The 24134-nt window shown below is 46.4% G+C and overlaps 1 protein-coding gene across 3 annotated transcripts in view; it reads left to right on the forward strand.

Annotated features, from left to right (window-relative positions):
- Positions 1-24134, forward strand: part of LOC146832875 (E3 ubiquitin-protein ligase DTX3L-like) — a 570028-nt gene that overhangs the window by 142384 nt on the left and 403510 nt on the right. For all 3 annotated transcript variants that reach the window (XM_085600299.1, XM_085600298.1, XM_085600297.1), the window contains exon 4: positions 11836-11972. In XM_085600299.1, the coding sequence (XP_085456425.1) occupies positions 11836-11972 (137 nt within the window). The remainder of the gene's footprint in view (positions 1-11835; positions 11973-24134) is intronic.

Consider the following 24134-nt stretch of genomic DNA (forward strand, 5'->3'; position numbering starts at 1 on the left):
CAAAGGATTTTAGGAAAACAAAACAGCTTTTCGTTGCCTTTTTTCCACAACACAAGGGCAACGCCATTTCCAAAGCAGGGATAGCCAGATGGATCGTTAAATGTATTCATATTTGCTATCAAAAAGCTAAACGTACATTAACGATTCCCCCACGAGCCCACTCAACACGAAAGTTAGGGGCGTCCATGGCTTTCCTGGGAAACATTCCTTTGCAGGAAATATGTAGAGCAGCCACATGGTCCACTATACATACATTTACCAAACACTACTGTGTAGATGTACACTCAAAACAGCAGGCAGCTGTAGGACAGGCTGTTCTCAAAACTCTTTTTCAGACTGCTGCAGCTGGCACGGGCAGCCGCCGCTAATGGAGGGACTGCTATATAATCTATGCACAGATATGAATTCAGCAGCCCACATGCCTCGAACTGAATATGCTACTTACCAGTATGCATCTGTTCTTGGCATGTAGGGCTGCTGAAATTCATATCGCCCACCCTCCTCCCCGGCGCCTGTAGCGGCTGCAGCACTCAGAATTACTGTATAGCATGGTCATCACTTACTGTATCTACTCCATCACTGCCACAATGGCGAAAAACAATCTAAGGATGGAGAGGATGCCCATGCGCACTGTAGTCCAGGGGAGGAGCCACCTATCTCGTGATACTTCGAAGACTCTTCCAGGACAACAATGTGCAATCATCCGGACCCAACACTAGGCTGCGATCTATGCACAGATATGAATGTCAGCAGCCCTACATGCCAAGAACAGATGCATACTGGTAAGTAGCATATTCAAACTAACACAAGCACAAGTCAAAATAAGTGTATATTCGGTTGGGAGAACCTTGCACTGCATCTGTTGTGTGCACAAGTGAAACTTAAACACCTGCGTTTCAATATTAAAAATAAATAAAAATGAAGAAGACAAAGATCCATGCTGAAGGCTTCTCAGATCTTACATGTCCCCTCTCCCCCATTGAAAAAAAACATCCAATCCGATCAATCGTCCCAAGGCGATGTGATGTGCAAAAGCTTATGGGTGCTGGAGGTGGTGGGGGGTAAACATGAAAGAACAACACAAATGCAGAACCTTTTCACTATTGGAGCAAATGAAATAAATAATAAAGGAAAATTGTATCTGTACCATTATCACTGCTTGTATGACAGTTTAAGAGGCTGACAGTGGATGCACCTGGGTAACATGTGCCAAAATTAAAACACCACCTCCCCAGAGCTTGGCCCCTGGTGAGGTGACAGGAGCCCCTAAACAAAAGCAGGGTGTCATGCCCTAGACTCTGGCAGGAGAAGGCCTAGCAAATGCACAGAGAGGCCCATTATCATTCTGTCTGTGATAATTAGGCCGACATACAGAATTATAATGGGCTGATAGCAGACTGTGCCAGGTTGGGTTAGGGGCGGCTGCAGGCCACTGATCACAGCAGGAGCGCGAGCTGCCCCTGTAGTGAGAGTTACAGAACTCTCAGGCTGCTTGCAGGGGGACAGCTCACTACAATGTCTGAAATTACCGACAAAAGGCGTCCGTGGAAGAAATCCTCATGGACAACAGACAAGAGGCCCAATTTACGGGCGGTCTTTGAAATTCACGGATGGTTGGTCACCCTAGCCATGTAGTATATGTGGGAGTTGTATCTGGACCCCAGAGGGAGAGAATAGCCTGTTGTTCTGCCCCCAGTGCTAAAGCAGATTGTCGTCCTCCCAGGGATTTCAAAGGGTAGATTAGAGGGTTGGGTAACCCTATAATGATATATGCCAGAAAGTGAAGGAGCCGGTTACCTAGAAAGTTGGCAACATCGTCCAATACCGACTCCCAATATTCAACCAGCTTTGGGTAATGTTATAGGAGATATAGCAGTGTGCCAGTTGCCCGGCAGTTGTGCTAGCATAGCTTGCTGCGGTCTTTTCGCTGTGATCTGTGTACCATGTATATATGCATGTTGGCGTCATGTACCAATATGTTGCAATCTATGTGGATGTTTCTGTACTGGAAGTGTTACGTGCTGTATGTCATTTGCGATAGTAGATGTCTTCCCATTCTTTGTGTGAGTGCCTCACATCTTTTCTAACCTGCTTTCTGCTCATACAAGGGCGGTTGTGCTAAGGGCGTAAAGTTCAGTTATCATTCGTTTGAACACACGACACTTAACTGATCTATTATTGTTGATTGCCTTAGATCCATGTCGGTTCTTAAAATCCCCTGGCTTAAATTTGTGCACAATGTTTTGGCAGACATTGGTTATCCCGGGTATTTTGACCACCCAGAGAGTTTGGTAAGAAAAGTACTCAAAATGAAATGTTTATCACTATTAGAGGATTCCAGACTAACATCCAAAATTATGAAATCTTCTGTCTTGAGGAACCAAATGATCCTGACTAGCTACCACATGCAATATTATTTAGCCAATGTGCACAATGTGTGCCACAGGTTTGTGTTGACCTGGTTTCGCTTGGATATTTTCCATCACCTAATTAATTTCCCACCATTAATAACTGGTCACCTGACCTGGGGAAATGCGCTTGTGATGATATCTCCTCGTAGAGCACCATGCACAATGTCTTTTTCTGTAAACATTTCACTGGGTTGAGGAAGAAATATATTAAACCCTTGCTTTTGCAGCTGGGTTTTGTACAATGCCGACCAGCTTTCATGTACCTGCAAATGTTAACGATTATTTACGTATGTGCTGCAATGTCCCGATTTCTGTTGGCCGTCATTAACTGCAGGAAGCAGCGGTAAATAGAAATTTGTAACTGATGATTGTATTTGTGCACTGCAGTTTCTTTTAGCTTTTATCTTTTTAATCCTGTTTTAACTTTTATATTGGTTATTAAACTTTGTTATGGATGTATTTCGTTGCTTTTATGATTCACTTTGTGAGTTTGAATAAAGCTTATTTTGACTTGTCTCCCGCCTTCAGAAGAGCCATTTCTATAAGGGAGTTGGTGCTCTCTGGGTGTGTTTTTTTGACAGACGGGTGTGTGACCCAATGCTGGATCTGAAGGTAGTGTATGTGTGCAGTTTCGGGGAGCCCATATTCAGATTTCAGTGTGTCAAAAGAAATGATCCAGTCTTTGGCAAAGAGTTCTCAGCTCTCTTACATCCCGCCTTCTGCCACTGATGGAAGACATTGGGTTTGAGACCTGAGGGGAAATCCCAGTTGTCAAAAAGTGGCGTCATCCTCAGTGAGAGTTAAGATGTCAGTTCGTTGCGCAGTGTCACTCTGGGCCAGACCATGAACGCAGTCTGCATCACTGGGTAGGAATGAAGGTCCCAGGCTGCATTTAGCCATGGGACCTTCCAAATGTGGGTGCTGGCTAATTCCTGATCCACAAAGCACCAATGCTTCTCTGTTTCAGACCGTGGTACTCAGCTTCACTGCCTGTTAGTATTGAGTGATGTTGGGCACTCTCAGTTCCCCTTTGGCCACAGGTCTGTATAAAAGTTTGTGACGTAGACGCTGCCCCCCCCACAATTCATTTCGGACTTCAACATTTTCAGGGAAATGGGTGGGGGCGTCAGTGGAAGCTTGGGAGAGGAATAGCCCCCTGGGCAGAATTGTCATTTTTATGGCTGCTGTGCGGTCCAGCCAGGAGAGGCGGTATTGTTGTCATTGATTGAGATAGTACTTGACCTGTCGCAGCAGGATGCGATAATAATTTGCTGTCCTATCCCTATCAGCCGGGGCAATCTGTATGACCCGGTAGGAGACAGACGTGGTGGCTCAGGCTATCGTATGTTGGGCAGACAATTGGGCCAGGCCCTCCAATGTCAGATCTGAGGGGCTCTGCGTCTACCCTCGGCACCAAGGAGGCATGTGAGTCCACTCTCTGTCACTAGACTCATCCATCACCACCAGATGGGTCATCCCCCGCCTGCTACAGCCTTGTGGCCGCCATCTTGAATTGCGCCACTGGAGCATGGCTAAATAGGGTTCCATTTGCCGCTGCAGCGATTTTCACTGCTCCTGGAAGCACCTCCGGTATTTTCAGGGCTCCTTTGCACGCCTGACTCTGCATGTCTGCCCCACTATACCCCGCAGGGGTGACATGACAATCTCGGCGTTGGACTGCTGGAGGACAGCGGGGCACATCTTACATATGGCCAGTATCTTAGCCCATGAGTGGGTGATGAGACTGTCACTCATACTGGAGCAGTAGTTCCCCCTCCCATTCACTTGCAACTCTCTTATACCCAACAACTCTTTCATCAACGGTGTAACCTGTCCTATCACACAGCCTTCCACACAGCCTTCCACTCATCATGGCATGCAGTCACCTAACACAGCGTTGCTCACTCTTCAGTATGTATTCATTACTGTTTTATGTTAAAATTGTATGTGTAATGCACTGGATTCTGTCTGTCATAAAATAGATTGTGGCTGCCCAAAGGCGTGCTCTAAGAGAATGACTAGTTCTGAGGAAGCAATGCATAAGCCTTAGACTCACAACTAGATGGGGAGCCGCATCGCGAGCAGAGAGCAAGGAGGACACTATGTTAAAAGGGACTCCAAGTCCCAGGGAGCCCACCGGTTATTGCTGCACCTGAGCCTGACATCATCACCTGCCTGCCTACTTAACAACTCGCTGCTCCCGCTCCGCGGGATGCACGCGGGCGCGCGCCAGGCGAAGCCCGGGCCAAGGGCGGGCACGTTTGAGCCCGCTAGAGACCGGACGATGCCGGGTCGGGTCCCCCCTCTGAAAACAGCGGTTCTCCAGGTCTGTTTGAAATCATTTTATGTTGTTTCCTTGGGATACTAACATTTTGGGCTTCTTGCTTTCATCGTTCCTAGATCGAAATGAATATTTGCGAGCAGGGCACAAGTCCTAAAAAAAAAAGTGGGGGGACGCTGTCACCGGAAGTGACGTCACAACAGGAATCTCATGAAAAGAAGTGGGGGGACGCTGTCACCGGAAGTGACGTCACAATCGGTGCCTCTTAAAGTCTCCAATTACAAATATTAGCATATCTTTGGTACACAATGCTGTCCAGCTTTTGGGCAGGGGGGACGGCGTCCACCCGGAAAAACCTGGTAAAATAAGTGGGGGGACGCCGTCCACCCGCGTGGTACCCCGACTCGAGCCCTGTTTGCGAGGGAAAGAGTAGACCTGAACCATCGGAGGGAAACGTGGCAGGGACTTTGGACCAATTTTTAATTAGGGCCAGCTCTGTTTTAGCTCATGAGATCGCGCTGACTGAGCGTCGTCTATCTTTAGACGTTTTGCAAACCAAAAGATCATCACTGGGCGGTCTGACATCTGCTCGTACACCTGAACGTTGTCTGGCCGCAGGCACTAATTCTTGTGGTTTAGTTGGAGGTGCTAGTCAGACTTCACACGTCTCGTTGGATTTTTCTGCAATACCGGAGGTTCAAAATAGTCCCCCTCCTGATGACCTGGCCCGAGAAAGTACATCTAGTGGCACCCTAACATGTATTGCTACAAGGTCTGTGCCCAAATCTAAAACTCAAATTAAGGAATCTACGGTAACAATGCCGGAGCCATCAACAAAGAGGAAGAGGGGAGGGGGGCCGCAAAGGCAGAAAAGTGCAAAATTGCAGAAGACTAATAAGTATGGCGGGACAGTGACTATGATATCCCCATCGATAACAGAACTGCAGCCCGCCACATCTATCTCTGGTACTTTGAACTTTGATCCACTGAGTGTTCCCTCTGAAGCTTCTGAGGTTCTATGGGTCAAAATGGGTGCCTTAATTGCATCATCCCTTTCCCCTATCCTTGACAGGCTAACTCGAATTGAAGAAAGATTGATTAATTGTGAAACGTATGTTGTGCCTAATCTTCGTACTATTGAAGACTCATTGACAAACATTGGTAGGGTGATTGAAAATCCAACGAATGTACTGTGCAATCCTGTAATTCCAAAATCCCCCCCCCCCCCATTACCTCAACATCCAATTCTAGGCTTCCATCTTCTAGTAGAATTGGTAGAGTAGGAACAGATCCTGTTGCGGGGTTGGTAGATTCGGGTGGCTATATGGATGAGGTAGGGAACATCTCAAGTGAATTTGCTCAGTTAATACCAGGTACCCCAAGGGAGGAGGGAAATAAACCCCGGGCTAGATCAGAAACGAATATTATACAAAATTGTTCCAATTGTGGCGCAGGCAATCAATAAACGCTGGCCGAGGGATAGGGACAGTCTGGCCGAGACCCCCCAAGCCGTGCAAAATGGTTTGGTCCATGGCTCAGTCGAAGATGGTTTTAGGGCAGTACATCTCCCACCGGCCGCTGCCCCTTTGGTAGTGGTCCTGAGGAATGTGCCGACCCTACATGCTGGGTAGTTAGAATCGACTGATCAAAAATGGTCAAAACAATGCATTGGCTTACAGTACAACTGAAGTCAGCCGGGGTACGGGGCTGGGACATTTGCAATCAAATGATAATGGCAAGACGCACACCTTGGGTTGGACACTCTATGAAGGATGGGGGGTGACTGTGTAATTGTCAACTTTAACAATGAGCATGTTGTTAGACATCTGCTGGAGCATTTAGGCAGCTGGAAGCAAGGGTACCATCGTGGGGAAATCTCCCTCCTACCTCTAGGGTTTTTTTACAGACCTAGGTATTTTTCCGAAGTACACCCCATAGGCTCATAGGCAGACCTTTTGACCTTGAACTAGCTAATAGATTTACCCCTTTGTCCAGTTTAGACGCCTGTGATTGACTGCCACCAGTAGTTGCACCAGTGATAGAGAAACCTATTAGCCAACCTGCTGCTCTTTCTGTGTTTGACTTAAGACCCCAGCTAGTTTTCAGCTTAGGGGTAGCAAGTCCCATTACATCTGAGGGTATTAATATGGGTAATGTGGACTGTAATCCTGATCCATGTCCTATCGATATGGGCAGAGATGAAGGTGCTGGTGATTATATCCATAATTGTAGAATTTTGAGCTGGAATATTGCGGGTTTAAGATCTAAAAGAAATGACCCCAACTGGCTATCCTATATAAAACATATGATATTATTGCCCTCCAGGAGACCTGGGACAGGGGGGAGAAGTTTTGGTTGGATGGTTTTAGCTCATATTTTTTACCTGCATGTCCGGCTTTAGCGGGCAGAGCAAAAGGTGGCCTTATGTTTCTCCTCTCTTTGGATTTAATGGGCTCCATAAAAAGGCTAGAGATAGATTCTCCCCACTGTATGATATTGGAGCTTAGTAAGCAAAATATTCCAAAGCTATTATTTGTGAACCTCTACAACTCGGGGGAGTGCGATTATGTAAATCAGCACTTAAGTACTTTGAATTACTTTTTAAATGAATATAGGATAAAGCAATCCACATTTTATTATGTTTTACTAATGGGTGATTTTAATATTCACTTGTGTGATTCGCACTGTTTAATTGACAACCCGTATGGTTTTAATTATGCCATGACTCCACACTTCGAACACACCGCACGGGGCGAGGGCCTTGAGTCCCTTCTGACTGATGGCGATCTTTTTGAACCCAGTTTTGCTAACCCCCAGGATCGGTGTCCTACGTTCAAATCCATGGCAAGAAACATCATTATAGATTATATTTTTATGTCCCCTATGCTACTGAACAAGGTTATTTTTTATAATGCCCGGGAATCGCCTTTGAGCGATCACAATCCGGTTATTTTAAGTTTGGATAACACCTGTGGCACTCAGGGCAAAGGAGACAGGAATTGGGTTTCGAGTAAGGTGGTAACACGTGATCAGGGGAGGAGGCTTAGATGGGCTAAAGTAACCCCGGATACCTTCCTCAAGGGTCTGTGTGAGAAATGTATAGAGAATATTACAACTTGCACCGACCCCTTAAGTACTAAGGATGCGGTTCTCAGAGCCTTTGAGGGCATTTGTAGTCAGATAGGTCGTGACCTAACTATAAAAACTAAACCGAGAATTACTTGTGGCCCAAAGTGTTTTGATGAGAATTGTTCATATGCCCACCGCTCCTTAATCTTAGCCCTGAAAAAACAACCTTGTGATAGGGAATTGATAGCTAGGTGGAGGAAGGAGTATAAGATAGCACTTCACAGTCGGAAAAAAGAGATTAAGGATGAGGCGTGGAATTTACTATTATCTGTGGAGGTGTTAAGGGACAGCTCTAGATTTTGGTCTATTATAAACACCCCTGTTTTTTTGTGGGGAGGATAATGAGGCTCAGGAATGTAATATCACAGAGGCCCAGTGGCTCTCTCACTTTGAGGCGACTTATGAGTCCAGGAGGGCATCGGATTGCATCCCCTGGTCTTCGTTCCATCAAGTTAGTGCGCTGATTGAGTTTAATGTGGGGGAAATTAAGAAAGCCATAAGAGATACGGCTAGTAAAAAAGCGCCGGGCCCAGACTGCGTTCCTGCAGACCTCTATAAAAGTAATCCTCAATTTTGGGCTAAAATCCTTGCCAATGTTTTTAGTGCTGTGGGTTCAGCAGGTTTCCTGGCATCTTGGTCAAAATCAATTATTATTCCCATTTTTAAAAAGGGGCAGAGAGGGGATCCTCGGTGTTATAGACCGATATCCCTTATTGATTCCTCTGTGAAAATTTTAGGAAAGCTAATCTTAACCAAAATTACAGATTGGGTAAATGAGAGGGGGATTTTATCTAACATGCAATATGGATTTAGATGTGGGAGGAGCACTATGGATCAGTGTTTGAATCTGTATTTGCTAATAGGCAAATATACCATGGCTAAAGAGGGTTGCTTGAGGATGGCATTTATGGATCTATTCTCTGCGTTTGACCTTGTTAACAGGTCAAAGCTATGGAATATTTTGTTGGAAAAGGGACTTGATACTTGTCTAGTTTATTTTTTAGCTAATCTCCATCAAGATCTGACAGCTTCGGTTAGGATATCCCAGGTTGGTGATTGCACTAGATCTTTTAAATTGGGCAGGGGCATCCGGCAGGGATGCATTTTGGCACCCCTGCTTTTTACTCTTTATATTAATGATCTGGATAAATCACTTCTGGAGGCAGCTCTGGATATTCCGCGTGTGGGAGACTGCCCAATCCATGTTCTCCTATACGCGGATGACGCTGTACTTTTAGCCCGCACTGCGGTAGGTCTGCAGCGGCTTTTAGATGCTTTTGGGGCGTTTATGCACTCTCTGGTCTTGATTGTGAATAATGGAAAGTCAGACACTATGTCAGTAGGTCACAGAGCTAGAAAAAGTAAACCCTTCTACTGTAATGGAGTGGAAGTTTCCTCTGTCCTCTTTTACTTACCTGGGGGTCCTTTTTGACGATAGGTCATCATGGGTTTTGCAACAAAAAGTTAAAAAGAACGCAGTCACACGATCTTCTGTATCTCTTTTAGGGTTTGCACAGCGGTTGGGGGCCAGACCGTTAGAGGCTATTCTAAAGGTTTATAGAGCTAAGTGTTTGGCCATTGCCGCCTATGGATCCTCTATATGGGGCTACAAAGATCAGGTTGGGATACAGTTAGCTGAAAATAAATTTTTACGGAGTCTTCTGTCTGTACCACAATCCACCCCATCGTATGCTATACATCAGGAGTTAGGGCTAGGTTACGTTACTGATATTTTGAGTATAGCTCCGTTGCTTTGCTGGCTCAAAACTTGGCTAAACCTTGATTTAACCCTGAATCATATGATCTTACGGGACTGCGTTAAACTAGATAAGTCCTCTAAAATTAAGTGGCTGTTGTATGTTAAAAGCATGTTATCCAAAATAGGACGGCCAGAACTTTATGAGGACCCTGATAAAATCCGGAATGAGGATGTGATGTGGGTAAAATTGAATTTTAAGAATTTTTTGATGCTGAGGCGAGAAGAACAGGAACTATGCAAACCTTTAGTTAGGGCTCATTCCTTGTTAAAAACAACTATTAATATGGAACCTTACCTGTCAATGGTAAATAAGCCTTATCATCGCTGGCTCCTAATTAGGCTCCGCTTTAATTTGATTCACTTCACATTGGGGGATTACAAGGGATGGTGTAATCCTGATGACGCAGAACCCTGCCAATGCGACAAATTCTCATCCCAGGATACTTTACATTTTATGATGTTCTGTGACTTTTATTCTAATATTCGCATGAGATTTCTGGTACCCATCCTGAGAGGAAGGGATTTTTCTCAGGTTAGACCAGTGTTCGTTTTTCTACAGTCATTGAGTAACCCTGGTGACATTTTTAATATAGCGTCTTTTCTCATAGCGGCGGTGAGGTTAAAGAAAAAAAGAAACTTGATGATGATTCCTTCTTAATTAAGAGTTTATGGACTATTGTTATTTTTAAAATTTTGGTAACTCGGATAAGGGGTGATAGTGTTTTAAATATTAAGCTTAAGTGAACTGCAACATTGTCCGCGTATTTTAATTATTATGTTAAATGATCTGTAATATTGTCTATGTCTGTAGTTTGTTTTGTACTTTTATGATTTTAATTAATCGAATAAAGTGGATTGACTGACTGACACAACTAGGTTGCTGCAGATGTATCCTACAATTATTAAATGGTTTAACTCTCTAATAACTCCTTTAGGCTGTAACTTGAAGGAGAGGTTAACGTTAAAGTGGACCCTTAGATAACTAGCCTTGCTTACTTAATGGGCATGAGGTGGTCCCTGGTTGCTAGGTTGTCTATGAGCATCTACTTGGAAAGAACAAAGTAGGACATCACCAGAATTTCAGATATGTGTCTATTAAAGGCCATTCACATTTCCTTGATGAAAAGCTGATGACATGCTCACCTTAACATGAGACCCAAACCCATCCTTGATCTGGAAGTGAAACCGGTTGTCAACTGCATTCACACAATAGTCAGCAACAAGATGATGTAAGCAACATTTTATTCAATTTCAGCCATGGATGATCACTAGGGCACGCATCCCAGACCATCAGCTTCTCCCACTGTGTCACTCTAGACAGAGATCACCCATTTGAAAATCAGTCTTGGTCCTGCGCCAATGGGAACAGTCCATCCCCAACTGCCAAGCCAGGTGCCCCCAGATGGGAACACAAGCAACGCCAGGCCTCTTTCGGCTGACTTAGGCCTCTTCCATGAGGCATAGCTTGAGTCTTATGGCACAGTGCGCATGTACCCCTGTCTGGGCAAACCCATAGCACTTACGGCAACAGACAGCAAGATGATAGAAGGAATGTATGGATTAATCTCAAGCACTGGTGATCTCTCAGGCTGCATTCCAGTTCATCATTCTGCTCACACTAGATCACTCTAGAAAGAGACCAGCCATATACAAAGCTGCTTCGACCTGCTCCCTCCAGCGAAAACAGCCCAGTCTGAACTGCCAGGCCAGGCCCCCTCCAGATGGGAACAAAAGCAACCTCTGACCCGTTTCAGCCTACTTAGCCCTCGTGCAGGTGTTCATTAAAACGTAAAGGTTGGGATGCAGATCTCTTGAGGAGCCTCACAGTTAATATTTGATATTTATGAATGACGAGCAAACCTGCGGGAATCTCTTTGTAATGTTTACAAGAAAGTAATTCATGCCAGTACCTCTTCTGTCACCCCCAGATTTTTAAAGACAAGCTAACTGCTTGTCCACATTATTATAAGCCACAGACAGGTTCAATAGGATGAGGGGTGGTCATCCATAATCAAACACTCATAGTGGTACCTTTGTCATATTTATAAATGTATTGTTTGCGCTCAGTAGCACACAAAAACTGGACATAATTCACAAATGTTTTGCTCTAAATGGATCCTTTGGTTGCCAGCTTTCTCTCTTTCTCTTATTGTCTGTGCAGTGAATGGCATGTTTCATATTGAGCGATTGTAGGTTGGAGGCGCAGAGTCTGAATGATTTGTTTTTTTCTATTTTCATTTTTATGATATGTTTAGAAAATATCGAAAACATCACTATGCAGTTCGAAGGAGAGCCACATCTCACTTGTTCCAAAGGAGAATTATCTTCACCAGGATTGAACTCAGGAGGCCACACTACCAGAACGTCTGCAAGTGAAAGCAGAAAATTTAAGGTAAAGTTTAGACATTGTTGCATATATGTAAGAACTTGGGCAGAGATCTTCATGCTTGCAGCTGAAGCTTTTAACTTTAAGGTGTGGCACAGACCTTGCCTTAATGTTGGTTACCCTATGTTTGATCCTTCAAACGCAACAATTTTTGCCACAATAAGTTACTCTGCTGTTTAAGCACCTAATTGTTTCAGGAATTAGGTTATTAAAATATTGTGAAAGAGAATAAAAGGTATTACTTAGGGACTGCCCAAACCTATGATCTGACCTTGGAAAAGGATCTACAATATCATTCTCCAGCTACTGATTGGACATGGACCAAAACAGTAAGTCTTGTAGATCTCAGTCGGGGAAAAACAGGGCAGCATGACCTTGTAGATCGTTAAATTTAATCTGTACACAGTCCAGCTGACTTCCACAGGATGTGACACCAGTGATGTGTAAAGTTCTGGGAAGGACGTCCTAGATGCATGGAGGATCAGGCCTGTTGCAGATCTTTTTCTTTTCAGTTGGAGTGGAAAGCACCCTCTGTGAGTGGTGTGCGAATTGAAAAACAATCGAAAGGTAACATGGAGCATTTTATAATACTCATGAATAAATATTTATTGAATGCTGTCCATTGGATTGCCTCAGTCCAAACCCCTCTCTGATCTCGTAGAAATAAAAATATACTCATCTGAATAGCAGATTATGTACGTTTCCTCCTTAACCGCCCAATATTCACAACCTGTGTATTAGTGCAACTCTAAGGACTGCATCACAATTTGGCACAAATTGCATGGAGTGATCCGAAAATACAGACACTCCTTGGGAAACTGCGCCTCCACCATCTGCTTAAATATCTGATGTGTTCCTTTGGCTTCCCTTCTTTAACAGCCATTGACTTGTAAAGTAAGTTTAACTGGCTGAAAGCTGTGAGGATGGATTTTAAATGGCAGGCTGGAGAGCCAAGGCTAAATCTTTCCTCAACGTGATCCTTCTTGGATTTACTAGAATATAGGAATGATCCTCTCTTTCCTTAAACCACTCGGCAGCATCTTTACTTTTGTGAAAGCGCTCATAATAAAAAAGACACTACAAACTGGTACCCGAAGATGAGGGAACATACCTCTTGGCAATTAGTGCAGATTTAAATCTAGAGAAGTGAAAGCAGAGAACCTGTTTCAATGTGGGTGAAGACTTTGGCCATCTTTACTATTCTCTATGCATAATGATATGTGGGGTGACCCTGTAGAATTACAAGAAATGCAGAGAAATCCACATGGGGTAATCTTCCTTGCATTTGTCTAAGGCAACCTTTGGCAGGAGCTGCCTGTCAAAAGTCACCAGGGGAAAAATGGCTGTGAATTACAGAGACATGCAGATTTTGGCTCAAAAAGCACCAAAATCTGCATGCCTTTCCAGATTATTATGCAGTAATTTGTAATTGAGGATTAGGGACGTCTTTGCGTTCCTTGCAAGGGCGCACAGCATGTTTTTTCATTTGATCTTACTATTCAGATATCAATTTTTTTTTAATTAATCCATGTACTCCATAATATTGTGTAGTAGAGACTTCATTTATTTTCAGATGATTCATCGCACATCAAACGACGTATTTTGCATAGCTTCTCGTGCCTCAGATATGCTAATCCAAGCCTTTATCTGGGCATGCCACAAAACACGGAAACACATCTTACATTTTTTTGACATCTGAATATTAAGATCAAATGAAAAAAACATGCTGTGCGCCCTTGCAAGGAACGCAAAGACGTCCCTAATCCTCAAATTGTTTAAGTAAGCGTGAACCAGGGCGGATCACGCACTCGGGCTGCACGCTCAGCAGTGCTTAAAACTATGATAGTTTAAGAAGACAAAGGTAAACTTTGGTGTGCACAGTAACTCTATGATGGTAACTTGTAATTGGACATGTTTATCACGCCAGACAAACCACGATCCCTAGTTTATTGTTATTTATCGGGTGTGGTAAACATTGCACTAAATACTAGAACACTCGTAAAACAAGGACCTTCGTGAGATTTGAATAGAAAGTTGATGATCAAATTTGAGGGAACAAAGTAAGGATGACACGATTAACAGTTCAAAGGCAGAAAAACATCACACATCAACTAACTTTTACAGCTGCATTTTGTAGTGTTTGGTGACGTGGCTCTCCCCCTCCTCTTGGATATTGTCCTAATGCTGCTTATCATGCAGCTGTGATGTCCACATTTATGAATACTGCATGCTGCAGTCTGGCTACTGCTGCCTTATCAGTTTAAAAATCAATCTGTTTCGAAGTTATCTTTAATGTTATTTTCCATGTCTTGCTAGAGTGCTGGGACTTTTTGAACTTTAGTTCTGTCCCTCATTCCACTTTGCTTTCCCCTTCTCTCTTCACGCCCTGTTTGTTTTTCCCTAGACCTGTTTACTTCACAGGCCTACATTCTAGTGCTCTTGTGATAAGCTTGTCCTCACTCCTCTTTGGTGTGGTCTTCCTGGTCGAAAGCTACCGTGCAAGCCGCTATTGCGTCCGAGTGCACTAGACGCACACCTAGAGAGGCAAGATCAGTCTCCTCAATCCGCAGCCCACTGTTGCCAAAGACAGGGTGTGCTGTCCTGGGAAACCCTGATGCTGTTCTTATTGTTATTCTGGTATAGACTTGACTACTCCTTTCTCCTTCCATTATGAGGTCGATCAGTGGGTTTTAATCGAGCTTCAAGCTGAAAATCTTTATTATCCCATAAACTCTTGGAAAACTTCTTGATTGGCCTTCGAAGAGGAGACCCACTCAACTGAAACAGGCAGTTCTTTGTTCCTTCGCTCAGTTGAATGCTAGATCTTTTTTTAAAACACATATCATGGAAGGACATTTCGGGAGAAATGGTCTTGATTTTATAAGAGTCCTGGTTAACAACCCATAGGCGTCTTATTTATGCAGACCAGTCCCTCCGCCTGTGCAATATTTTGTACTACGTTAAGGGGGAGGTTTTGGAGAGAGGGATTTAGAAGAGGAGGTGAAATAGTCAGTATCTTCCAAGTTGAGTTGGATCTTCGACTGCTGCAGTAATATTTTACTGGTATCTTTGCATGCTAGTTCCATCATTTATTTTTTTGCTTAGAAGGCATATTTTCTAACAGTATCATTACCTCTGCAATGAGATGCCAAGTTTATGGATTTGTGGGCAAGGGGAACTAACACATTTCTCTCATGTTCATTGTGAACAAAACAAATAAGTTTAGAACAGAAGAGAGTGACTGGCATAGGCTAAGCATGATTGTCATGCTTAAACATTGGAATCACCAATATTTGAAGCAAAGTTACACCAAAATGCAGCAAGAAAAACTACAAAAAATTGGGCAATGAACTATGTGTTGACAATGAACAAGTTACTTATTTTTTTATTTTACAGAGTTTTATATAGCGCGAACTTGACCCGAATTGGTTATCAGAGTGCTTTACATAGCACCAGTTGCATTACATGAGGACACATTCATTTTTGTTAGGCACAGGGAGATTACGTGATTTGCCCAGAATCACAGGATGTTCAGCATCATTGCCGAGACTCAAACCCAGTTCCCCAGATTCGAGGTCGAATGCCCTAGCCGTTAGGCCAACTCCACTCCCCTACCTTCTGTAATGCTCTTTCTTGTGAATACTCTATTTAACCACAGATTTCTCACCTTGTGAGTACTCCCAGATGCCAGACTGACTCCAGATATTTTTCTCAGCAATTCCCTCGTGTGCCAGCATGTGGCGTTGTGTGGCTCTGTGTCGGATCCTTCAAACCTCAGAAGTGATGTCGGCAACAAAAGAGCCGCTACCTCTGTGCATCGATGTCAGTTTCTTTCTGATATTCGGCTGCACCTTCCTATGTGAAACCCTTAGTAATCAGATTGTACCAGTGTGCAGATCTCTAATTAGAATCTTTTTTAGTATGAATCAAAGGAGTGCATTGTACAGAAGGGAGAAGAGTTGCTCAGTGAAGAATCTGTGGTTAGATAGAACATCCACTAGAACTTTGTTGAAGATAAGTTACATGTTCCTCTGATGGATACTTCTAACTGCAAATTCCTCACCTTTTAAATAGATATCAGAGTCGTACCTCAGCGGGTGGTGGGTCTGTGAAGTTGCTCAGACCAGGAAATCCTGCAGGACTGAACAGGCAAAGTGCCCCGCCCACCGAAACTGACTATCCAGGCAGTATTGCTTTGTGAAAATGTGAACTGACACCCTTGTCACGACTGGCAGATTTCCTAACCGGGCACTCCATGTCTACATTGCGGTGGTAGCAGCTTTGGCATTGGTGGAATGAGCCCATGGGCATTCTGGAGGATGTTTCTTGGCCAGTTTTTAGCAGCCCCTTATAGAAAGGACAGTCCCATCTGGAGACACTCCGTTAATGCACTGCTTTTCCTTTTTTGCCCTAGAAAAACCCACACAGAGCTGATCGTCCACCTGGTGATCCTTGGTGTAATCTATGTAAAAGCTCAGAGCTCTACTTGGATCTCGTTCATGGAGCCTCACTTGTGCCTTCAATGAAGGAGGAGGAGCAAAGAATGTCAGAAGGGCAATATACTACTAAATGTGAAAAGACAGTACAACGTTTGGGAGGAATGCTGCCTTTGTCCATAGTACAAACTTGATCGGGTAAAAGGAGGCGTATGGTTACTGGACAGTAAGTGCCTGAAGTTCGCTCATGCGACGAGGAGATGTGATCCCAATGAGGACACTGTTTTTAGGTCTCGCCTACACAGTGCGCAAGCGCTGCTTTGGAGTGACCTTTTGGAATCCCTCTGTACTTTTTTGGTAACTCGTGCATGTACTGCACTGTTTCCATTGAGCCCTCGTGCATGTACGGCGTTTACCTTGTGAAAGCGAGCAGCGGCGCCATCTGTTTGCAATTATTATGCCTGCCGCTGCTCTCTCCCGTAAGGTAAACGCTGTAGATGGACTTTAACTTTCACGGACGCGGGGCCGCGCTTGTTTTTGTCTTGCGGCCGGTGCACCTCTTGGATCCCAGGATAAACTGAACCAACAAGATGCCTCCCAGCAGCAGGGCGCAAACACCTCCTCCAGCCAAAGCCCCTAGACGGGCTGCCCAGCCCCACTCCGTCCTGTACACGTTGCAGCCTGTGGCGCGCCTTAGCTCTCTGCCAGGTCACTGTCGCGGTGCAGAGGGGCTGTTATGGATCAGAGGCTAGATGGCTACGGCTTACCCCGCTTTACATGTGCTCCACCGGCACCTGTCAAGATATGTTGTAGATGAAGGACAGGCTGCCCGTCCCCGCTCCATGCTCCGTCCCGCACATGTTACTGCCTGTGACGTGCATTAGCTCTCGGCCGTGTCACTGTCACGGTGCAAAGAGGGCTGTTATGGGTCACAGGCTAGATGGCCACTGCTTACCCTGCTTCACATGTGCTCCACCGGTACCTGTTAAGATATGTTGTAGATGAAAGACGGGATGCCCATCCCTACTCCATGCTCCGTCCCGCACACGTTGCCGCCTGTGATGTGCCTTAGCTCTCCGCCGGGTCACTGTCGCGGTGCAGAGAGGGCTGTTATGGGTCACAGGCTAGAGGGCCACAGATTACCCCGTTTTACATGTGCTCCACCGGTACTTGTCAAGATATGTTGTAGATGAAACTGTACACCGAGGGCTTGACTTTCGGCTGAGTGAATCCAATAGTAAGATCTTAGCGGCCATTTTAGAGTGGTACGTACTTTACATTTAGTGAGGTGACTGGCTATTCTGGCAAAGACGCCCCTTTATGTTACGTATTTCAGGATAAGGATACATCTTTGTAAGCTGAAAGGTAACTTTCTTTTAGTCTATGCCAGTTTTTCAACATTACACATTTTTTATTTTGCGAACCTAAATGTGTTATTTAGTTATATTAAACGTATGTAATATGAACACAAGTTTTTCTTTACGGCAGCAGGTTCTCTGTCTGATTTTTTTGTATTTTATAGAAAAGATATTGTTCTTGTATATGACGCTTTGCTACGGTGTCATCTATGTACCGGCTCCAAATAGGCAACTACTCGCAGTCCTTCTTTTATGTCTTTAGAACATTTCTTTTGTTAATGGCCCTGCTATTCCCCGACAAATTGAAGATAAATGGTTCAGAGTGTAGTTCGTATACCTAGAGTCCCCGCACTTGGAGTATAATCGCAACTCGCAATCTATGACTCCTTCCATTTTAAGATTATAACAAGCATTGGCATAGCCAATAGGTCTCGCCTTTGGGACCTTGTAAGTAAAAAAAAAAACTGAAGTATAAGACTTCACGTTTACATTTACTTCGTATTTAGGATGCAGTAAATGTAAACGTGAAGTCACTCACTTCAGTTTTTATTTTTACAGGGGGCGCCTGCTATTGTATAGATTCACCATCGCAGACAGGTCACTCGTGATAGGCTCATTATATGCTCCCAATGAGAAACAAGAGGAGTTCCTGCACGGAGCACTGGAGAGGGCACTGGGATCAGGGGACCAACTAGTACTGGTGGGAGGAGATCTGAACCTAGTATTCGACAACACACTGGACAGATCGGGGCAGAGGTACGGTCATTCGGGAGCGCTATCTGCGGATGGTCTGTTACGTCTGGAACAACTAGGGGTGGTGGATTTATGGAGGGCCAAACACCCATAGTCCACAGCATTCGCTTACTACTCTCATGCTCATAAACCTTATGCCAGGCTTGACTACTTCCTATGCACTAGGGAGCTTATTTCACTCACTAAGGAATTAGAGATACAAACAGCCACGCTGTCAGACCATGGGGCGGTGACACTCTCTCTTTCCATGCGCCCGACTGTACGCCCCCCCAGATCCTAGCAACTTAGGGACTCCTTACTGCACCGCAAGGAGGTTAAAAAGCAAATCCAGCACACCCTTGATGACTTCCTCCAACACAATGCCATCCCTGAGACATCACAATCCTATGGGGGGCACTCAAAGCCGTCATTAGAGGGGAATTTATAGCTATAACCTCTGCAGATAATCAACTGCGTAAGGCCAAGAGAGAGGACCTCACTGGGCGGGTGAAAGAACTTGAACACATTGTGAGAAAGTGGGTTTCTGTTGCAGTAAACCCCCCCCCCTTTTTTTTTGTTGCCCGACTACTGATGCTCTTTGACTTGATGTGCTCTGATGCCCTGCCAATCAGGACCCCAGGGCCTGTGTTCTTTCCCCAAAACAAAACCCAATTGACAACTCTGGCCACAGGTAGGTCCCTGGTAAATGGTACCCCACGTACCCAGAACACTGTGACCAGAGAAGGATCCTAAGGGCTGCAGCACCAATTGGGCCACCCTTAGAGGTCCTTGTACCCTGGCACACACACACTACCTTTGCAGGCTGAGTGTCTGGGTGCAGAACAAAACAAAGAGACAACATGGCCCACATCCCTGTGTGCCATGCCCACAAATCACTGCCCTGGCATACATCAGTCACCCCTCTAGCTGGGTGCCCTATGCCAGTGGTGAGGGTACAGGCGCATGAGCTCTGTACCCCTACAGTGCCCAGGTCCATTCCTGGGCCCTGTAAGTGCAGTGCTGCCATTAAGAGTATATGGTGCTGGGAGGTTGCCATTACGAACTCCACAGCACCATAATGGCTGCACTGAAGACTGGGAAGTTTGGTATCAAACTTCTCAGCACATTAAACCCACACTGATGCCAGTGTGGGATTTAATGTAAAATGCACGACAGAGGGCATCTTAGAGATGCCCTCTGAACCTCGACCAACTTCCAGTGACCTGATTGAGTGGCTGCGCAGGCTGCCACCACCAGACATGTTTCTGGACCCCTGGGTCGAGAGCTTGCTGCTCTCGGGGGCCTGAAACAATGCACATCCTGGGACGAGGTGCCAAGCCTCCTCCCCCAGGATGGGCAGGGTTCACGAAGGAGAAGCTTCAAAGGCATGCCGTCTTTGTGAGCTTCTCCAGACCACTTGCTGTACTCAGCAACTGGTCCCCACTGGTTCTCCCCATCACTTTGGGCGGGAGACCCGGCGGGAAAAACAAAGTGAGGAAGAGAGGTGTGCCCACCTCTGCCAACTCCACCCCTAAGGCGGGGGAGGCGAGGTGAAGAACAACCTCGAGTCCCTGCCATCTTCAGGATGGGGGGACCCAGCCAACCAGGGACAGGCTCCTGCCCCCCTCCCACTGGAGAGTGGCAGAATAGGGGGTGTACCCACCCCAGTGCCCTTTACCTACCTGTAACACCCCTAAATGCAGTATTTAGGGGGCACCCTGAACCTTCCTTCCTCAGATCCAGCCTACCTACAAGAAGAAAAGAAGAAGAAGGACGAAGAGCCATGCAGAGCTAACAAGAGGACGCCGCCCATGGACTTGGCCCCAGCACTACAGGCTTGTCTCCCCTCGAACCTGCTCCTGCGAAATCCCGGCATGTCCAGTAGACAGCAACCTCACAAACCCCGGAGGACCTTCCTGCCTTCACTTCCCAGACTGTTTCTCCCATGTACACCGGACGTGTTTAAACTGCAGATTCTGGCGCCAGCCAGAGACTGCGAATCCAGCCCACTCTGCACCCGCCAAACCTGGCCCGAGCTCGAGTGGAAAAACACCACGAGGAGGTCACCCTGGCGATCCTGAACTGAGATCCCGCGACCCCTGACCTGCCTCAAGCCTCCAGCCGACTTCTGCAGCCTAAATCCAGAAGGCCCCCCTAACCGCGACCAGGAGCTGGTAAGAAGATCCAACCCCAAAAGGCACCCCTGCACCCGATGCCCCACGGCCTTGTGTGCCTCAACCGGCGGTGCCTAGCCAACCCTTAACTTCCCAACTTACCTCTCCAAGTGGTGGTCGCACCCAGAAGTCTTTCGTCTCCCTGCCTGCAGTGCTTTTTCAAACCGGAGGTTCTCCATAGAAAACAACAGGGCGCCCGACGTCGAAACAGCACTCTGCACCCGGCCGCCCCAGTGCCTCTGAGGGTGCACCTTTTGTACTACTTTGTTTCCCCATCTGCTCTGACCTTAACCCTAGGACACTAGATGGTTGGTTAACTGGACACAATGTGCATGACTTTACTGGACTTTACAATTTGTTTATGAAGGAACATATTTTAAGTAATTGCAGAAATGAAAAGTTACATTTGGTAGACCTAGGTCTAATTTCTCCCCAAGAATTGAGAAAGAAGACACACCACTGGGTCAAGACAAGGGTGACTAGGACAACCACAGGGGGTGACCAAAAGAAAGGGGTCACAAAACCTCCTCAGGGGAAAGGTGGGGAGAATCCCCAAGATAAAAAGTCTGAATCTTCCAAAGGGCCCAAAAAACCTGCACAGGGGGGTGGGTCCCAAACTACTCCCTATACTCCACAGCCCTATAGGGGGAAGAACGTTGATCCTGCAAAGGCCTGGTGTAACAACTGTAAGAAGTTGGGATTCTTAAGTGGAGACAAAGCTTGCTCTAGCAAGAAGGCCTCTAGTCCTACAGTTACAGTTACAGCTACTCCTGGTGTAGTAAGTCTCCAGATGGGATCAACAGTGTGCCCAGAGCAAATCAGGTTGCACACTGAAGCAGTTCTAGTTTCAGAGGGGGAAGTTGAGTTTGCCACTGTAGCTCTGTGGCCACCCAACTTAAAGAAATACTTACAGTACCCTTGAATTAATGGAACTAGGATAGAGCCTCTGAGGGATACTGGTGCCAGTGTCACTATGGTGAGAGACACACTGGTTTCCCCTGCAATATTTGATTGGGCGTACTTACCCAGTCACCAATGCTGACAGTGTTACCACTAATCATGCCATGGCTATGGTGACATTTGACTGGGGGGGGGGGGGGGTTACTGGCTTGAAACAGGTAGTGGTCTCTCCAAAGCTACCAGCTGCATGTCTGCTGGGCAATGACCTGGAAACCTCAGCCTGGGCTGAGGTTGAACTAAAAACCCATGCAGCAATGCTGGATATCCCTGAATTGGTGTGTGTAAAAACAAGAGCACAGAGCAAGAGGCAGGGTGAAAAAGTGTTGGAGCCTGAAAGAATGGCCAAACCTACCAAGAGAAAAGGTAAGAAGACTGGGGAACCATCTTCTGTTCAGCAACAGGATCAGGACCCCTCTCCTCAGGAAGAGGACTTGGACACCCTAGAGGGAACTGAGCCCATGGAGCTTGACCCCTACCAGGTTCCGCTCTTAGGCCCAGGGGGACCCTCTAGGGAAGACCTGTGCCAGAGGCAGCAAGACTATCCCCCTCTTGATTGCCTGAGGCAGCAAGCTGTTTCAGAAACAAAGGGAGATGTCAGTGGAACCCACAGAGTCTATTGGGAAGAGGGATTACTGTACACTGAGGCAAGAGGCCTCAATCCTGGAGCCACCAGGAAAGTGGTAGTGCCAGAGAAGTACAGGAAGTTCCTCCTAACTTTAGCTCTTGACATCCCCCTAGCTGGGTATCTGGGCCAAACCAAGTTAGCCACTTTTACTGGCCCCAGATGCACCAAAAGGTGAAGGAGTGTGTCAGCTCCTGTGTTACCTGTCAGGCCAGTGGCAAGACAGGTGGCCACCCAAAGGCCCCCCTGATACCACTGCCTGTGGTGGGGGTTCCCTTTGAAAGGGTAGGTGTCGACATAGTGGGTCCACTTGAACCTCCCACAGCATCATGGAACAAATTCATACTAGTGGTACTAGTGGATCATGCCACTAGGTACCCTGAAGCAATTCCACTTAAGACTACTACAGCTCCTGCAGTAGCCAAGGCCCTCATTGGTGTCTTCACCAGGGTAGGGCTTCCTAAGGAGGTGGTTTCAGACAGAGGTTCCAACTTCATGTCTGCTTACCTGAAACAAACACATGTGGAAAGAGGGGGAGTGCAGTACAAGTTTACTACACCCTATCACCCACAAACCAATGGCCTCTTACCATGTCTGCTTTTCGCTTACAGAGAAATGCCACAGAAGGTAGTAGGTGTTCGAGGCATATGAGCTGCAGATTGTACACTTTGCATAGATCGCCATCTGGTGTTGGGCCCGGATGTTTGCAGTTTGTTTTTGTTCTTGGACAGTCTTTGGAAGTCACAAGTTCGGTGACTCCTCCTTCGGTCCGTATTGTGCATGGGCTTCGGCTCCATCCTCAGAATGTTTTTTTCCGCCATCGGGCTCGGATGTGATACTTCGTGCTCCGGCTTCGAACTTTTCCAGTTCCAGCCTCGACGGAAAATCCTCGTCCATCGAGATTCTTCATCAATCATCTTCTTCATCACTCTTAGAGGCACTTTCTCGATTCCACACATCGGCACCGGCCTTCGGGCCCTCCTCGACTCCGGTCCCGGCCGATGGAAAGGACTCCGTTCAAAAAGTGCCCAAAATGTGGGTCTAAATTTCCCCACACCGACCTCCATCAGGTGTGTAACCTTTGCCTCTCTCCCGAACACGAGGCCCGAGACTGCCCCGCCTGCAAGTCTTTTCGATCGAAAAAGACCATCCGGGATCGAAGAGCTCGACGCACCATGGCGCACTCATCGACCTCGGCTCCACCGGACATCTTCGGAGACGACACCGGAGCTTCGGGGCAACAACACACCGAGCAGGAGGAAGATATCGTCAGCGCTTCCGAGGCCGACGACTCCGACCTGGAGGACATCACACCGGCGCAGAGGGTCGTGAGTACTCTACCCCCTCCCACCCCCGCGCCCATATCCAAAGAGACTCCGGTTACACCTTCGCCTCCGGGCCTAGGGAAAACCAAACATGCAGCTTCTATCACCCCACCTTCGGGCCCGGTGTCGAAGCATCACAAGTCTCACGGCGGCTCGGGCTCGAGCCAGCCTACTCCTGGTGCCGACGAAACACAAGCATAAATCCCTCGGCACCGACGCTTCCGCGCCGAAGCCTACCTCGACACCGAAAAAACCGGAGGTTCCAAAAAAGCATGGCACAGAGAAACCACCCAAGTCCTCGGCTCCGAAAAGATCGGCGCCAGCAGACGATTCGGTGCCAACGGAACTATTTACACCTGATCCTTCTCAAAAAACCTTAACAAAGGATCCAAAGACTGGGCTCTTGATTTTGTCTATCAAGAAGAGACGTCTTGACACACCAGCTCCTCCTCCACCGCCAAAACGGAAGGACTCTGCCACATCTCCTCTCAGAGTGCCCTCCCCACCACCTCCTACACCTCCTCCACCTCCTCCACCTCTTCCACCTCCTCTCCCTCCCAG

Source organism: Triturus cristatus, chromosome 4_2 (assembly GCF_964204655.1).
Source record: "Triturus cristatus chromosome 4_2, aTriCri1.1, whole genome shotgun sequence".
Taxonomy (NCBI): Eukaryota; Metazoa; Chordata; class Amphibia; order Caudata; family Salamandridae; genus Triturus; species Triturus cristatus.